The sequence below is a fragment of the Hyla sarda genome, chromosome 1 (assembly GCF_029499605.1).
Source record: "Hyla sarda isolate aHylSar1 chromosome 1, aHylSar1.hap1, whole genome shotgun sequence".
Taxonomy (NCBI): domain Eukaryota; kingdom Metazoa; phylum Chordata; class Amphibia; order Anura; family Hylidae; genus Hyla; species Hyla sarda.
This window is the reverse complement of record NC_079189.1, coordinates 188,936,270-188,954,760: the sequence shown is the minus strand read 5'-3', so window position 1 is coordinate 188,954,760 and position 18,491 is coordinate 188,936,270. Positions and strand designations below refer to the sequence as shown.

Below are 18,491 nucleotides of genomic sequence, written 5' to 3'. Positions count from 1 at the left end.
CTTTGTTCCCCCTATTTCTGGTATCACCAGTTTGTTTCTTGGGATATGTGCAATATGTATTATGTTTTGGCTATTGCCTCCATGTCAAAGTGAGTACATTGTTTACATCTATCGCATGTTGCACCTGTTTTGGAGCAGTATAGATTGCACTAGTCACTATAACCTACATATTTTTGCACATCCCCTATTTCCACACACCTAGTCTTGTAACAGTCAGTATTTTTCTTCTTTTCTGTTTTGTTGCTGTCTCAATTTTAATTGCTTTTATTTTATATTTTCAATAAAGTATCAAATAGGTTTCATAAAATTTTCTTTGATCTGGTGTGTTTTGTGGGTATGATTAGTTGGTGATTTGCACACCAGTGTGTTTTCTAATATTTCATAGTGCCCTGTACAGTTTGGACTATATTCTCTTCATGTCTGCAAAATGACTGCTTCACCAGACATATACTGTCTTCAGGAGACCGAGAAAGCTGGGGGAGTACAGCTTTCCCAGTCTCCTGAAGTGAATATCTGTCTGGTAAAAAAGCCGTTTTGCAGACTTTTGGAGCTTTTCAGGAGACTGGGAAAGCTGTGTGGCAAACATACAGCGAGCCACTCAGTTTTACTAATCTCTAAAAGCCCCAGCAGTCATAGGCTGCTCAGCCTTCCTGCAGCAGCACTGCCATGCCCTCAAACTGCCCCTTCATTGCAGTATTCTCTCTCCCCCTCACTCTTCTTTAAGCATGAAATTAATCTTTTCTTCCCCTCCTGCCTTGTCCTGCCCCTGCAATAACTATTCTCTGCACCTGCCCGCAAGAGAATTAAATCATATTTTACCATGACAGTGGTCTGGTGGCAGGATATTTAAAAATCCCGGGCAATCTCCACAGCCCAAGAGTAACAAGATCAAGAAATGTACGGAAAATCCCGTAGACTTGGGCTGCAGAGATTGTTTGTACATCACTAAACGAGACTATATTTTCATTTGAGGAACCATGTGCCTTTCTTCTGGGAATGGTAGAGGGAAGCATGGGATCTGGGGCTCTGTAACAGATGGGGGCTCCAATCCTTATAAAGAGAATGTTTATAGAATAAAGCAGCACATAATTTTATATAAAATATGGAATTGCTACATACCTAACTCAAGGATTACTTTCAGTTTCTCGGATATGTCCAAACTCTGAAATAATTTTCTTCCCTGTGGAAAGAATACCCAATGTTAGAATATGGTAAGGCTATATAAAGAAGTTCTTTGTCCAATATTAAACAGGGCTCTCTGTATTAACACAAGCCTGAAATTCACCAGAATAACCAGCACTGCTTCTTCTGTTGCATAGCAATAGCCCATGAATGATGGATATCTGCATTTGAGTGAATTATCACCTATACATGATCTATTGACACATAGTCCTCTATTTGCCAGTGTGCAGAGAAACTCTCTCACCTCAAGCATTGGCATTGCACCATTGCAAATAGTCATGTAAAATTTGTGATTTCAGCAATATAGGAAACATTTAGTATTCACATAAATAGAAAATGTTTTCTTGGGGAAATAGGAAGAGCAGTATTATGACAGGGGTTAAAGCAGTTTTCGGGCAAATAAAATACATTTCCATATACCTGTGCAAAAATAAATAAATAAAAAAGAGAGCATACTTACCTACCTTGCTGTTACTACTTTCAGATATTCTGGTCCCCAGACATATGGGAAAGTATTTTATTTACCTGCAAAACCCCTCTTAAATTAGGAGATATGTACTACTGTCCAACAGTCCACCCCTGGTGACACCACCTGAGATGGAGAGAATAAAAAATAGCTGTGCACCATCATGGAGGAGGCTCTTAGGGGCTCAATATCAGCAGTGAAAGAACTAAAAATACCTGTTCTCCACTGTTAAAGACAAAACCATAGAGCAGTGTTTCTCAACCAGGGTGCCTCCAGCTGTTGCAAAACTACAACCCCCACCATGCCTGTACCGTCAAAGGCTGTCCGGGCATGCTGGGAGTTGTAGTTTTGCAACAGCTGAAAGCATCCTGGTTGGGAAACACTGCCATAGGTTTATAAAAAAAATCTTTTAAAAATGCAGGTAGGCTTTATCGAAAGATGCATATAATAACAGATGTCCTCTTTGTAAAATAATTGTATCATATCATACTGGCCCTAGGTTATAGTTAAATTTCCCACAATCTTAATTTAAACAGACATTGAGCCATAAAGAAAAGCTGGGAAATGTATACTGCAATGCATATATAAAGCCGTTCCAGTTTTTATGCAATTTTATATGTAAAATACTAGTTTAACTTGGAGTTGTACTCTGACCCTACAGTTTAGCCTGGGTAAAGCTTAGGGCAATGTGACGGCAGAGGATGCTGCTACCCTAAAGTCTCAGATTAAACCTCAGCTACAGACACAATATTGGTCCTTCTTCAAATCATACAGTTATGTTGACTGAAAGATGAAAATACTCTGGGCCGTAAATGCAGCTTAACAAAAAAAAGAAAAAAGAAAAGTGTTTTTATTGTGCAAAGGTAGTAAAGCATAACAATAACTACATACCATACAAAGTTCAAACAAAATGATACCCAACGACCACACATCTGACTTGGGTCCCGAAGGCAGAGGTCTCTCATACTGAGTGGGATCTTTTGGTTTTACAATTCCCGGAGCAATTACTTCTGGTGCCAAATATGATGGATATCTACAAGGAATAAAGTAGAAGATGATGTCCCAAATAGGACATTTTAGGAAACCTCAATAATACTGGTCACAAAATACTGATGAGAGTCTGACCATTTGCATACCTTCAATGACGCTGAATAGGAGCAGGTGCCAACCACTGAAGGAAAATGGCAGAACATACACAGTCCTTTGAAATGAATAGGATTCAGAGTCTGAGTGTTTTCTCTGGTCAGCTCTCAAAGTAAATGTCCACCTTTTGTCCATGTACCCATTTATCAAAACCTGTCCAGAGAAAAAGTTGCTGGGTTTCCCATAGCAACCAATCAGATCACTTCTTTCATTTTTAAAGAGGCCTGTGAAAAATGAAAGAAGCGACCTGATTGGTTGCTATGGGCACCTCAGCAACTTTTCCTCCGGACAAGTTTTGATAAATTTCCCCCATAGTATTAAAATGGTTTTCCCAGACTGAACTGATTGAAGACCTATCCTCAGGCGCTTTACCTGGTATCCCTGCCGATCAGATTTTCAGCCCACTAAACTACACAGTGTACAGGAATGGATGCCGTGTGTCGCTCATTGTACAGTGGTGGCCCTGCATTACTGCAGCTCAGCTCCCTCTTACTTTAATGGGAGCTCACTGAGGTAATACAGTGCCAACATTAGATAATGAAGAGTGCATGGATGACAGCCACTTAGTCAGATGTCCTGAGGATAGGCCATGTATCATTTCAGCCCGGAAAAGCCCTTTTAAGTGTAACCGTCATAAAAAATGCTATAAGCTAAAAGCTTAAATGCTATATGCTATAAGAATAATCAGAAGATTCTTTGGGGTTGCTTTCACACTTACCACATTCACCTCAGATTCTGCTACCTATTGACCTCAATGGATCTGCAGAATATAGTGGTGTACCTGCAGATTTTCTGAGGACCCATGTCAATGGATAGCAGAACATAAAGCGGATTTAATGCAGTGTGAAATCCATGGTGGATGTTGTACATGCGGAATATAGAACAAGACAAAAGATTGAGATTTTAGGCTCCTTTCACACTAGTGATTTTTCCGTTATTGAAGTTCCGTTGCATGCTCTGTCACAATTTTCGGCAAAAACCTGCCGTTACAAAACCCCTGACGGCAGAGACTAAATCGCATTGCAGCCTATGGGATGCATGCAGTAATTTTTCCGCCAAGATATCCCGTCACTGTATCACGTCCGTAATGAATTACGGGCATATACGGGTACAAACGGGCAGTTACAAAATCCCATAGGCTGCAATGCGATTTAGTCTCTGCCGTCAGGGGTTTTGTAACTGCAGGTTTTTGCCGAAAATTGTGACGGAACATGCGACGGAACTTCAATAATGGAAAAATCACTAGTGTGAAAGGAGCCTAACAAAATTCTATCCACATGCTGTGAACATTTTAGTACAGAAATGCCACAAGCATGCCATTACTTCCTTCCTTAAAATCTTAATGCATATTTCACCTTTAGCAATGCATGTCCGATGCCTATCTGCTGCAAAATTCTTAAAAACACATGTGAACTTACCCTTGGAGTTACAATACACTGTACATGACAAACTATGGAAATGCTCAGCTTTCCCAAGTATTTAAGCTCCTCTGTAACTACACTGCCATCTACTGTTACATTATATTATAGTACAAACTAAGTCTTACCCAATTGGAAAATCGACATCTGCTCCATGATCTGTTATGTAATAAAGACCAAATTTAGCCATCTTAATATGGCCCTGAAAAAAAATATATATTAAAAAAATCTATCTACAATACAAAATATAGATAGACAAAGAAAACAACACAGGTAGGAAGATGTATAAGAAATCAAAGAAATCACTGTGAACATACATCAAAAAGATTTAGGCGCAGTCAGCTACCTTAGTGTTGCCAACATATCCTGATAACCAATGTAGCATAGGTTATTTCAGTTCCTTTGGCATATGTGCCAGAAAAGCTTACAGTACATATGCCAAACGTATCCATAAGGCCCAATGCACCAAGCGTATGTGAAAGGAATATCAGCATAGTTGTTTTATTTACTGTAAAGGATGTTCTGTCTGCTGTGCTTTCCTATACAGATTGCAAGAGTAAAAGAAAGTCTGCTTCATGGTATGTTAATTTTGATGGGTAGTCAAAGGGCAGGGAATGTTACCATATGCCCATCTAATGGCACAGTATGCAGCTGTCTATTGGAGAAGTGTCAGTTTATCTCTGATGGCAGGAAAACATAACATCAACAGGGTAATAAAGTTTTCTGATTTTGTATAAAGTTTAATCACTAATAAAAGCAAAGAGTGTTGCAGCTCACCCCATAATGGGCGCATGGGCCTGACATGGACTTCGTCCCAAAATAGCTGAAAGAAACAAGAATTTCCAGCGCCCAACTCAGGAACCTTTTCTTTATTATAAAGCCATGGGAGACATCACAGGAACAGGGTAGAGTGACGCGTTTCAGCTTTACTTGAAAGCCTTAGTCATGAGTCAAACTTTAATCACTGTATAAATGAGGCGTTTTACATCTTTCCAATCCACTTTGTATTTCAGTCACTGACATTTCAAGATATTTACGTCAAAAAATCTGAACAATCTTGTTTTCAGAAAGTTATAGACAGTTTTATTTATACAATGCTTAAAAGGAACCTGTCATCTCTTTTATGTTGCCTGAACCACAAGTCATCGGGTGGTCCCCAGCAACTTATCCGTGCCCCGCCGGTCATACACCCAAGCAGAGAGAGATCTATCAATCAAGGCTGATGGGGCGGGGAGAACCAGCCCAGGACTGCCCCAATGACTCCAGATACAGGAGTATAAAAGTGATAACAGGATCCCTTTGAGAATTGTATAGAACAAGAAAACTTTTAGATGCTCTGATTATAATGAAAATTATCTAATTCTTCTTAGTAGGGTAAGGTTTACAGTTTATAGATGAAACACACATATATAGTACTGGATGATTAACTCCCGCATGGAATTTAATAATCAAATATTCACAGTAAAGCATTGTGTCAGGCAAAATGGATATACAACAAAAAGAAACTTCCAAGCCCCTGTAGATCACATCATTCTTACCTCTCCATCCAGCAGGATATTGTGCGGAGACAGTGCCCGGTGGACAATGCGATGACAGTTCAAATATTCCAATCCCTGAAGGGCTTCAAAAGCAATGTGCAAGATCTTCAAAGGGCTGAGTGATGAAAGAAAGGGAGAGCGGGGTTTGCTTTGAAAAAACAGTAACTAAAATGTTTATGAATTGAATCTTCAATGCACTAGGAAAAGAGCAGTAAGGCTAAAAGTAAGAACAGTTCATCTTGTAGAAGAGCTGCTGCCATCATTCACACAAATGTGTACAGATGTATCTGAAGGCTCTGGGCACTGGAGATGCATCAGATAAGTATAAAGTAGTGATCATTAAGACAGGAACTTCTCTGGCCTTACCATCAGGCAGCCCACTAGAACTATAGTCTCTGCCCAGTCTGAAAGGGCTGCTTACAGGATAAAATAGATTGCATTTTGCTAAACAGTAAATTTATGGATAATAGTGTCATCTCAATAAGCAGCAGGTAATAAGTATATGAAAATCATAGAAAAAAAAAAAAAAGAAGGTTAACCCATCATGACATTCATATGATATTCATATGAAGAGCACAGGGCATCTCCAGCAATGACATAAAATCAGCCACAGTTATACCTATGCACTGTTGTGTGGACCCAATGGCCCTCATTTATCATTAATTCATGGCTTGTTTTATTTAACTTACATCTCAAATTTCCCTCATATTGTGAACATAACTTTTGGATGTCGGGAACTTTCTGGCACTAACAACATGCGCCAAAGTGCACTCAATTGACAAAAGAAGAGGTTTTTATTAATTCATTAAGTGAGCAGTCACAGGGGGAAAAGATGCCAAAATCATTATAATGAAAAATTATAAATTACTAGGATTGTGAAGAAGTAGAAATCCACTACCACATTTAGAATAAATAGCAGAAAATGTGTATATTCTTGGATGAAAAAATGCTGTCCCTAGAGCTATTGCCTGTGTGTCTCTGTACAAAGACAAAATACAGGAAGTGAGGGCAGGACAAGCAGGGCTCTTTGCAGACTCCCAACTTGTCAATCAGCCTGCTGTGTGAGCCAGGGGCATGTCACAGAGCCTCAGCGCACAGAGCCCCGCCTGTCCTCAGCGCACAGAGCCCCGCCTGTCCTCAGCGCACAGAGCCCCGCCGGTCCTCAGCGCACAGAGCCCCGCCGGTCCTCAGCGCACAGAGCCCCGCCTGTCCTCAGCGCACAGAGCCCCGCCTGTCCTCAGCGCACAGAGCCCCGCCTGTCCTCAGCGCACAGAGCCCCGCCTGTCCTCAGCGCACAGAGCCCCGCCTGTCCTCAGCGCACAGAGCCCCGCCTGTCCTCAGCGCACAGAGCCCCGCCTGTCCTCAGCGCACAGAGCCCCGCCTGTCCTCAGCGCACAGAGCCCCGCCTGTCCTCAGCGCACAGAGCCCCGCCTGTCCTCAGCGCACAGAGCCCCGCCTGTCCTCAGCGCACAGAGCCCCGCCTGTCCTCAGCGCACAGAGCCCCGCCTGTCCTCAGCGCACAGAGCCCCGCCTGTCCTCAGCGCACAGAGCCCCGCCTGTCCTCAGCGCACAGAGCCCTGCTTTTCCACCCACACTTCCTGTGTTTAGTCTATATAGCTGCAGGGACAGCAGCTTTTCACCCAAAATATACACATTTCTAACCAATGTATATTACAAATATACATATAATGGTATTATCTACATTATATAAAAAAAAAAGTTGTTGCAAATGACAGGTACACTTTAATAGAGTGAAATGTGTTTCCCAATACTTTATGGGTCAGGGCAAGTAGAGTTCATTTGGAATGATGATGTGGTTACAGGTAAGGGCAGGTTGAGCTTATTTGGCATGATGATGCCAATATGGATCAGGGCAGGCAGAGTTCATGTGGCATGATAATAAAGATATGGAAAAGCACAGACAGAGTCCATGAGACATGATAATACGGATATGGATCAGGGTAGGCAGAGTTCATGTAGCATGATGATATAGATACAGGTCAGGGCAAGTAGTGTTGATGCAGCATGATGATATAGATTATTTAGATAAGATGTGGTGGTTCTAAGTAGGTTTAAATACTAGGAGGTACTAGGCTGTACAAAAAAACAGCTGAAATACACCTAGCCTTTTAGATGTCGCTCAACACACCTACACTTCTCTATGGGAAGCTGACAGCAGTGTCCCATTATAAAATCCTACATTTTAAGCAGGGGAATAACAATAGGGTATATTACTGCTATAAACAGTTTATTGGCAAACTGGTGGACTATTGGAAATGAGCCGAGAGCTGAAAAGTCTTCATAACTTCTGGCAATTTGGTAGGTCAAGAGTCTAACATGAATTGCTGTCTGTATCAAATGTTATGCACTAAGGCACCAACGAAGAAATAGCTATGGCCAGAATATGATTATATCATAGCGTACAAATTATACTGCAACACTTAACATGTAAAATACTACAGACTTTAAAATCTGTCCGTATTACAGATATTTAGTCCACTTCTGAACCGATCAGACACAGACAACATGCAGTCATGGCCATAAATGTTGGCACCCCTGAAATCTTTCAAGAAAATGAAGTATTTCTCACAGAAAAGGATTGCAGTAACACATGTTTTGCTATACAAATGTCTATTCCCTGTGTGTGTATTGGAACTAAACAAAAAAAGGGAGGGAAAAAAAGCAAATTGGGGGGGCGTGGTTTGGCCGCTGCTGAGTATGGCCGCATGTTAGAGCTGCTCCGCTAACAGCACCTACTTCGCAACTAATAACTCCTGCTAGCGATGGATTCCCCGACTCCAAAGTCACCCCAGCACCCATGGCGACCTCCAGCAGGAAAAGGAATGGCAATTTGGGAGACCGCCCAGCATTTAAGGACTTTTTTGGCCTGGGGAAGCAAGGCACCCGCGCGGGCCAAGATGGCACTGGCCCACGCTCACAGCGAGATGAGGAGCGCCGCACCATTAAATCCCAGATACCACAGCCACAACGTGCTGGGAGACAGCACCCGACCGGAATAACCCACAAAGACTCAGATACTCGGGCAGCAGCGGTGTGCGAATTTCCTAGACATTGGATCGCCCAGAGGACTGAGGAGCGTCCGCGTGTGGAGGACTCCCAGACAGGTGATGACACCCTCCCTCTTTCCCCGGGGGAGCCTGGAGACTTACCGTTTACAGATGATGACTCCTCCGGTTTGGTCTCCTCCTCACCCCGTGTAAGCCCGGTCAAGTAAAAACCGAGGCTTGAGGATACAGCGACAGATGGCTGGGGAGAGGAGGGGCGAGAGACCCCGATGCAGCAACAGGGAGAGCAGGACTTGTTTGCTAATTATCAGGCCTCGGACAAGACAGTTTCAGAGACTGCACTTAAAGATATGCTGTTGCTTCTGCGGTCCTCTATCACAAAGGACTTTTCTGCCCTTATCACACCTGTCAAGTCCACAGTTCTAGTACTGGAAAAAAAAAGTAGGACATGTGGAGAATAAGATGGTGTCCTTTGCAGCGGCGCATAACAGCCTAGTGGATGCACACACTGCTCACGACGATAAAGTGGGTGCTATATATGATAAATCTGTAGATGCAGAGGACCGTAGCAGGATAAATAAATTCTGTGGCATTCCCGAGTCCATCCCCAATTCGCAACTTGCCAAGTTTGTGAAAGAGCTGACAAAGTGCTTCTTACCTGATCTGGAACTGTTTGAATACAGCATTGATAGAGCCCACCGGGTGGCTAGACCCAAGTCCATCCCTGAGGAGGCCCCACGAGATGTTTTAGCTTGCTTCACTTTCTTCAGAACTAAGGACTTGCTTCTGCAATACTCCAGAAAACACAGAACCCTCCCTGATCCCTATGCTGGAATACAAATGTTCGTGGACTTGTCTGCTGCAACCCTGCAAGCGAGGAGGAATCTGCACCCGCTGACATTGGAGCTGAGGAGACTGGGTGTCCCCTACAGATGGGGATTTCCTAAAAAGCTGCTGGTTATGAGGCACAATAAGCTGCATGTCTTCACCACTATCGACGATGGATTCGCAACACTATCTGGCTGGGGGGCCCGGTCCCCGGAACCTACTGACTCCTCACCCCCGGGACGCCCGGCTGGGAGTCCTGCAGACGCGACCTGAAAATACTTTACCTGAGGATCCCCTCCAGCTGCTGATAAGTAGAAGTGTTGTTGCATAAATGACTATTCATCTGTTGATTGACTTTTTAGTTATATTACACGACCCCAAGACCTGGTTACGTGAATAGTGTACTACGACAACTTACAGGCTGTTTGACCTATTTGAGTCAGACGATTTTTGTGCTATTGTTATTATTGAATTTCCTTTTTCCTTTTATTATTTTAGCTCTTCTTAGACTTTGATAGTGTTCAAAATAGGACGCATTTTGTTTGAGCCACTTCTGATTTTTGCCTAGCACGTACATCTCCCTGCAGTGTGACTCCTGTCCCCACTATCTTCCCTCCTACCCGTCTACCTAACCTCTTACATAACCCTCCTTTTCTATTGTGTTTTTTTTCTGTGAAGGGGACTTTGGCTTCCAGCCTTTGACTGGCACTATAGGATTCAAATTGTTATCCCTGAACGTGAATGGACTTAATAGTGAATGGACTTACAAAAGAAATTTCCTGTGGCGTGAGGTTTCCTGTGGTGTGATCCTGCGGACATCCTATGCCTGCAGGAGACGCACGTGTCATCTAAAAATCCGCCTTCCCTGCGCCATAGTAAATACCCTACTATCATTACCTCTACCTTTGTTAAGAAAAAAAGGGGAGTACTGCTAGCTTTTAGAGACACTCTAGCGGTCAACATCCTTTCACAAATTGTGGACACTCAGAGTAGATACATCATACTGGTGTGTATGCTTGACAATGTGGAGTATAATATAGTTAATGTGTACGCCCCCCACAAACACCAACTCCGATTCTTAAACTCGATCATGAAGAAGGTTATGGCTGTCCGCAGGGGTGCATTGATTACAATTCTGTGGTGTCGGCTTCACTGGATCAATCCGCTCCTACAACCAGGAGATCATTTTACTTACATGACTTTCTAAATGCCAACGGTCTGTAGGACATTTGGCGTTTGCAACACGCTACGGAACGTGATTACTCATATTTCTCACCGAGATTTCACACGTTCTCTAGAATTGACAATATTTTAGTTGATAGGGCTTTGATCGAGAAGGTTTCTAGATCGGACATAGGTAATAGAACTTGGTCTGACCACGCCCCAGTGAGTATTGACGTTGATAGTGCTTTGACTACTCGTAACGACTTTGTGTGGAGGGCAAACACACACCTTATAGCACATTCAGACCATTCTGCGCACTTGGAGGGAGCACTCAGAATATTTCTCAGTTAACAACACTCCTGATGTATCCCAATTGTCTGTCTGGCTGGCGCACAAAGCGGTCATTCGTGGCACTTTTATTCAACTGGGCGTCTCCCTTAAGAAAAAGAGACTTCACCTTATCACGGAATCCCTCAATAAGATAGCTGCGCTCGAACTCCTCTTGAAACCAAGACACCAATTCCCAGCTGACCCTGGAGCGTCTCAGTCTCCGGAGATTGCTGCTGTCAGACTTTGAGCACACTCAACAAAAATCCAAAATGAAATTTTATACGCAAGACAACAAAACAGGCTCGTTTCTAGCCAAAAAACATAAACCTGCTCATTATAAACAGTGTATTTCTTCCCTTAAACACCCCAAATCTAACGTAGTATGCCATTCGCCCAGAGACATTGCCAATGCAGACTACTATGAACAACTTTATAACCTTAAGGATGACCCTTCCTGTCCCCAGCCAGATCAGACAAAAATAGATTCCTTCTTAGCAACTCTCAACCTTCCTAAACTGTATTCTTCCTCCTTATCTTCTCTTAATGCTCCTATCTCTTCTCAGGAGGTGGTTGATGCTGTCAAGTCTATACCTTCCAAAAAAGCCCCCTGACGGGCTGCCAAACGAGTATTACAAACGATTCTTGACCACCCTCCTCCCGTTCCTTCTCCCTGTTTTTAACTCAGCTATGGGTAACGGTTCTTTACCCCCTGACATGCTAGATGCCCTAATAACGACGATACTCAAACCTGGTAAATCCCATGACGAGACTGGTAACTATCGACCGATATCACTCTTGAACGGTGAAGCCAAAATTTACGCCAAAATAATAGCGACGCGTCTGAAACCCTTACTACCGGGTTTATTAAGTAGAGATCAGGTTGGCTTTAGGATTGGCTGACAGGCCCCCGACTCAGAGTTTTAACGCTGCTACAACATTGTGAGAATTCTAAAACCCCTGCCGTGTTCCTAACATTGGATGCTGAAAAAGCGTTCGACAGAGTGAGTTGGTGTTTTGTTTTTTCGGCCTTGCGAGCTTTTGGATTTGAGGGCAACATTCTTACAGCTATTCAGGCGTTATATTCGAATATTTTCAAATGGAGCTCTATCACGCCGGTTCACTCTGTTGAACGGAACGCGGCAGGGATGCCCACTGTCGCCCTTAATATTTCTCGTAGCAATCGATCCTCTGGCTCAGGCCATTAGATTAAACCAAAACATTAGAGGAATTACTGTGGGAAATGTTGACTACAAACTCGCATTATTTGCTGATGATGTCATATTGACACTGACAGACCCATCAAACTCCTTGACTGCTCTCTTTGAGGTCATTAGAACTTTCGGTGACATCTCTTACTATAAACTAAATGTTAGCAAATCGCAGATATTACCAGTAGGAATACCGGTAGAACACACAGACAACCTTAAACGACAATTCCCTTTAGACTGGCAGCATCGATCGATCTCCTACCTTGGCATCCACCTGACCAATCCTTCTTCTCTCCTCTTCTCAGCTAATTTCCATCCTGTTCTCTCTTCCATTTCAACATCCATCAAGGAATATGAGAGGCATATTATGTCATGGATGGGCCGCATGGCAGCATTCAAAATGTTGTTAATGCCCAAACTCTTATATCTTTTCTGCACGCTCCCGATCACTGTACCCAAATCGTTCTTTTTGTCAGCAGATAGGCTGCTGGATGGCTTTTTGTGGCAGTCGAGACACCCGAGAGTCCCTAGAGTGGTGTTGAATCATGAAAAGGGCAATGGGGGTCTGGGTAGGCCCCACTTGGAGGACTACTACAAGGCCTGCATACTTGATAAAACTAGATTTTGGTGGTTGGGAACGTCGTACAAAAAGTGGGTAGCTTTAGAGCAGCCCTTCAGGCCTACTTGCCTACTCAAATCTAGACTAGTTGCTCCATATCCTTGCAGGTTATTACGTACACATTTTTTTTTTTATATTGCCGACACCTGTTACTTGCCTCAGGTGAGTTTAAAGGAGAATCACTTGCTTGAAACAATCTTATTTTTCCAAATAATTTTGTCCAGCCCATTATTGGAGTTTGGTGTGACATTATGTCCAATTTGTTTTTTTTCCTCCCATTTTTTGGTTTAGGTACAATACACACAAAGGGAATAAACATGTGTATAGCAAAACATGTGTTACTGTAATCCTTTTCTGTGAGAAATACTTCCTTTTCTAGAAAAATTTGAGGGGTGCCAACATTTACGGCCATGACTGTATACATAAAAATAACATCCAGTGACTAAGAGGTGACATTTTGTAAAATTCTGATTCTATTCTTCGCTATCTGTCCAAGACAGATAGGATGACTTTTTCAGAAGACTGCAGAACTTTGGCCCCTCACTTCTGCAGTCCATTCCCCACATGTACAGCAACACAGAATGGGGGTCATGACCCCCATCCTGTCTTGTGTAGACTTTCACTCATTGCCTACTCTGACATGTACTGACGATCACCCCCCACCATATGAACTGCTTTTCATGGTTACTTGCTGTCCATACAGACTACTGATCCCCCCAACCCCCTATTTAAAGACTACTGCTGACGTCCCTTCATGTAGAATACTGTTCAGGCCCCAAACAGAGAATACTGCTCAGGCACTCCATACATTAGTTAAGTGGCTAGAATGGAGTTGCTGTAGTAAGGATTTGACAGTAGCAGGTGGCATTCTAGATGGTTCATTAATAAAATCACAAAAATAGAGTTGCTTGTAGCATCATTTTCCCAAAGAAACTCTATTCACTACAGATCAGGCTACAGCTAGTGTGTTTGCATGGGGCGTCCAGAAGCTTGGTCATCACTGTCAATGAGGAACATTTATAGATATCCCTACTAAACAGATTAGAAAACTATAAACAGGGAACACTTTTTATATATACACACACACATTTCATATATATATATATATATATATATATATATATATATATATATATACACACATACACACATGCGCGCGTGGGCGCAGACACATACACACACTGCTCAAAAAAAATAAAGGGAACACTAAGATAACACATCCTAGATCTGAATGAATGAATAAATCATACTTCCGTCTTTACATAGTTGAATGTGCAGACAACAAAATCACACAAAACTTATCAATGGAAATCAAATTTATCAACCCATGGAGGTCTGGATATGGAGTCACACTCAAAATCAAAGTGGAAAACCACACTACAGGCTGATGCAACTTTAATGTAATTTCCTTAAAACAAGTCAAAATGAGGCTCAGTGTGTGGCCTCCATGTGCCCGTATGATCTCCCTACAATGCTTGGGCATGCTCCTGGTGAGGTGGCAGATGGTCTCCTGAGGGATGTCCTTCCAGACCTGGACTAAAGCATCCGCCAACTCCTGGACAGTCTGTGATGCAATGTGGCATTGGTGGATAGAGTGAGACATGATGTCCCAGATGTGCTCAATCTGATTCAGTTCAGTCCATAGCATCAATGCCTTCCTCTTGCAGGAACTGCTGACACACTCCAGCCACATGAGGTCTAGCATTGTTTTCTGTGGTCACCACCTGCAGAACCACTACTTTATTGGTGGTGTCTTGCTAATTGCCTATAATTTCCACCTGTTGTCTGTTCCATTTGCACAACAGCATGTGAAATTGATTGTCAATCAGTGTTGCTTCCTGAGTGGACAGTGTGATTTCACAGAAATGCGATTGACTTGGAGTTACATTGTGTTGTTTAAGAGTTCCCTTTATTATATATACACACACACACATTATATATATATATATATATATATTTATATACACATATACATATACACACACACATCCCAGGAGGAATCCAGCCATCATCTACAGGCTACTCTGCTACTAATCCATGCAAAGGACTTACCATTGGGTCTGAGTGAATGGTCCCATTGGACCGTACATCTAATTTTGTTAGCTGGCAGCCACTATTTATTAGCTGTATCTGTTTATATTATTTTCTCCAACATCCTATATCCCCTGAGGAACCCCATATTTCTCCACATCATCAGCTTTGGAGTGGGGGGAAACGCGTTGGATTTGATACGCCGTTGTTGTTTATTACACAGGCTGTGTTTTGTAGGATACACGTTGTTGATGGGTGAGGGTATTTGAGCTCTTATCCATTCATCAGAGCTCTCTGTTTCCTTTGCACCTATATCTGTTTATATTTTCTCTATTATCATTTTGAGGAGAATTTATCTTATCTCTTATTCCATTAAAAGTTACGTTTTAATAGGAGCTAACCATTCCACTTCTGTGAATTCCTGAAACTCCTCCATAGTTGGACAGGTCCTGACAGAGACAGTGATAGCGGTAGAATGCCCTGTGTCTGACTGGAAATACTACACAAAAGTGGTGCGGAAAAACCTAAAAATGACGCAAAAATAAACTCTCATATTTTCAAAGCAGCACAAGGCACCTTTGAAAATGTGAGGAGAAAAAAAACGAATATGTTATAGATATTGCTATAACAGAAATTACAGTCGTTTTTGTGTTCCCCGATGTTGGAACACAGCCCACGATGAGGGACGTACAGGGACTTTTTGTACTGCTCCTGACTGATTTCAACTACAAGCCACACTCGTGGTTCAAAACAATATATTGAGCTCCAAGTAAGCATTTCACTGTTTCCATGTAGCAGCATTGGCAGCTATTTATGTACATAGCCTCTAGGTGGCAGCAAAGCACCTATTTTCCTGACATCAGAACCACTTTACTAACTCCAAATAGGAGACCGAACATTCCATAAATTATGTTGATGTTTAACCTCTGGAACGTTCTCTGTTATGTCTCAAATAACTTGTGTTGGCACTACATTGTAGACAATATTTGTAAAATTAATGTTTCCTGCTAGATGTTGTAAGAGCCATATACTGAACAGAAATAACTATAAAAACACTACCTGTTCTGGTTTTCTCTTCACTGACAGAAGTTGAGGCACTGCGCAGCGTTCTGCCAGGTGAATTACATAGACGTCACTCAGATTCAGAAGAAGCGCTATTCATTAAAGAGACAGGAAGTTGTGTTGCCTTCTCTGTTCCCTTGTTGCAATGCTGTCAGATATCCATATTTTCTTGATAACCATCTTACACCAACTGTGTCTGCTAATCAAAGATTACTTCTATTAAAGGGGTACTCCGGAGGTTTAAAAAAAAAAAAAAAAAAACACTTTTTCAAATCAAACAGATTTGTAACTGACTTCAATATAGGAAACCTCTCCTGCTCCAGAGAGTTCCTGACAGGGTCAGAGGTGTCAGCAGAGTGCACTGTAACCAGACTGGAAAGAACTACACAACTTCCTCTGGAGCATACAGCAACTGATAAGTACTGGAAGGCTTAAGATTTTTAAATAGAAGAACTGCTGACACCTCTGTTTTATGTTATGTGTATCTTGTGTAAAGAACATACTTCCCCGAATGCAAGACACCATAGTCAGCGGTGTGCAAACACTGAGACATCTTTATAGATTTGAAGTAACTTACTCAAGCATAGATTAAAGGGGTATTCCAGTGGAAAGCAATTTATTTTCCTATCAACAGGCTCCAGAAAGTTAAACAGATTTGAAAATGACTTCTGTTAAAAAAAATCTTAATCCTTCCAGTATTTATCAGCTGCTGAAGTTGAGTTGTTCTTTTCTGTCTGACAACAGTGCTTTCTCCTGACACCTCTGTCTTTCTCAGGAACTGTCCAGAGTAGGAGCAAATCCCCATAGCAAACTTCTCCTGCTCTGGACAGTTCCTGAGACAGACAGAGGTGTCAGCAGAGAGCACTGTTGTCAGACAGAAAAGAACAACTCAACTTCAGCAGCTGATAAGTACTGGAAGGAATACCCCTTTACCGATTTCCTAGAATAGTTGGAAGCTAGGAACAATTTATAAATGGTTTTAGCGTAGAATAAATACATAAATAAAACCTTACAATTATAAGTCTAATATAGCTCTATTATAGGGAGAGGGAGCACTCTGGTAATAGGAACACATTAAAGGGGCATAGTAGAAATGTGCACTTTACAATCTACAATTTCCTACTTCACAATATAAAAGACAAATAGATAATTCTACCTTTGCTATTTTCTGTATAGTATTTCACATATCTACGGTACTTAGTTCCGGGTTTCACAGGCTTAAAGCGCTTCACCTAATATAAACCTAAATTCAGCTTAACTATACAGTCCAGTTGCATGGTGGACTGGTTTAGTGATGCTTTTTTATGTGATTTTTATTTATTATTTTACATACAAAAAAAAAAATAATCACTTGACCATGCGATTACATCCATTGTCTATGTCAGCAGTAAGAAAACACTGCCGGCAGAACAAAATAGATTTTACAGGATCATTTTATTGAACCTTCCAACCGGACAGTTCCCGAAAGTGACTGTTCTGAGGGGGAAATTACTGGTTGTTCAATAACTAAATCCCTTTCTTCCGTTTTCCAAAAGTACACAAAATAAATTTTCAAGTACAGAATGTGTCAATGACTAAATACAAAACAGACTGGGATTTGCTGAAAATAAAAGAACCAAATAATTACGATTTGTAGAAAGACCAAACCCTGTTCTAAAGGCCACTGATCTCACATCGGTCAGCATAGTAAGAGCTTATGGACAGTGTAGAGCAGTGGTTCTGAACCTGGCTTCGATCAAACCCCAGGGGTTTGGTGAGTCAGTCCTGGGGGTTCGGCGGGGGAGGTCGCAAAAGGACAGGCAAACCGAGCTGGCCCGAGGCCCCGAGCAGAGCCGGTGTTTGCCCCAACACTATTAACTCCCTGCGGCCCCGCGTTGAGTTTAAAAACAGAGGGCCGCCGGGACACAGCGCACGCCGAGACGGTGCGTGCGCCCATGGAAACGAAGCCACCGAAGACCAGAGGATAGAGAAGGAGGAAGACGCACGCTGGCCAGCTTGGTAAGTGACCAGCAGCACGTCATCTTCGGTGCTCCGACCACCGGTCCCGAGACCTACTGATATAGCTGGAGCGGTGGTCGGAGCACTGAAGTGGGCAGTACACAGACATAAAGCCTCCAGCCATACACTGTATATGGCTGGAGGCTGTATGTCTGTGGGGGAACACTGCCTACATCACTGGTCTTCAACCTGCGGACCTCCAGATGTTGCAAAACTACAACTCCCAGCATGCCCGGACTGCCATTGGCTGTCCAGGCATGCTGGGAGTTGTAGTTTTGCAACATCTGGAGGTCTGCAGGTTGAAGACCACTGGCCTACATAATGTGGGGGTACACAGCCTGCCTAATGTGGGGGTACACTGCCTGCCTAATGTGGGGGAACACTGCCTGCCTAATGTGGGGGAACACTGCCTGCCTAATGTGGGGGAACACTGCCTGCCTAATGTGGGGGAACACTGCCTGCCTAATGTGGGGGAACA

At 42.6% G+C, this 18,491-nt stretch overlaps 1 protein-coding gene across 1 annotated transcript in view; it reads right to left on the bottom strand.

Moving 5' to 3' along the window:
* Positions 1 to 18,491, bottom strand: part of TBCK (TBC1 domain containing kinase) — a 307,224-nt gene that overhangs the window by 224,878 nt on the left and 63,855 nt on the right. The window contains exons 4-7 of the mRNA XM_056566040.1: positions 5,748 to 5,862; positions 4,338 to 4,411; positions 2,540 to 2,681; positions 1,120 to 1,180 (exon numbers count right to left, since the gene is read on the bottom strand). Of these exons, the coding sequence (XP_056422015.1) occupies positions 1,120 to 1,180; positions 2,540 to 2,681; positions 4,338 to 4,411; positions 5,748 to 5,862 (392 nt within the window). The remainder of the gene's footprint in view (positions 1 to 1,119; positions 1,181 to 2,539; positions 2,682 to 4,337; positions 4,412 to 5,747; positions 5,863 to 18,491) is intronic.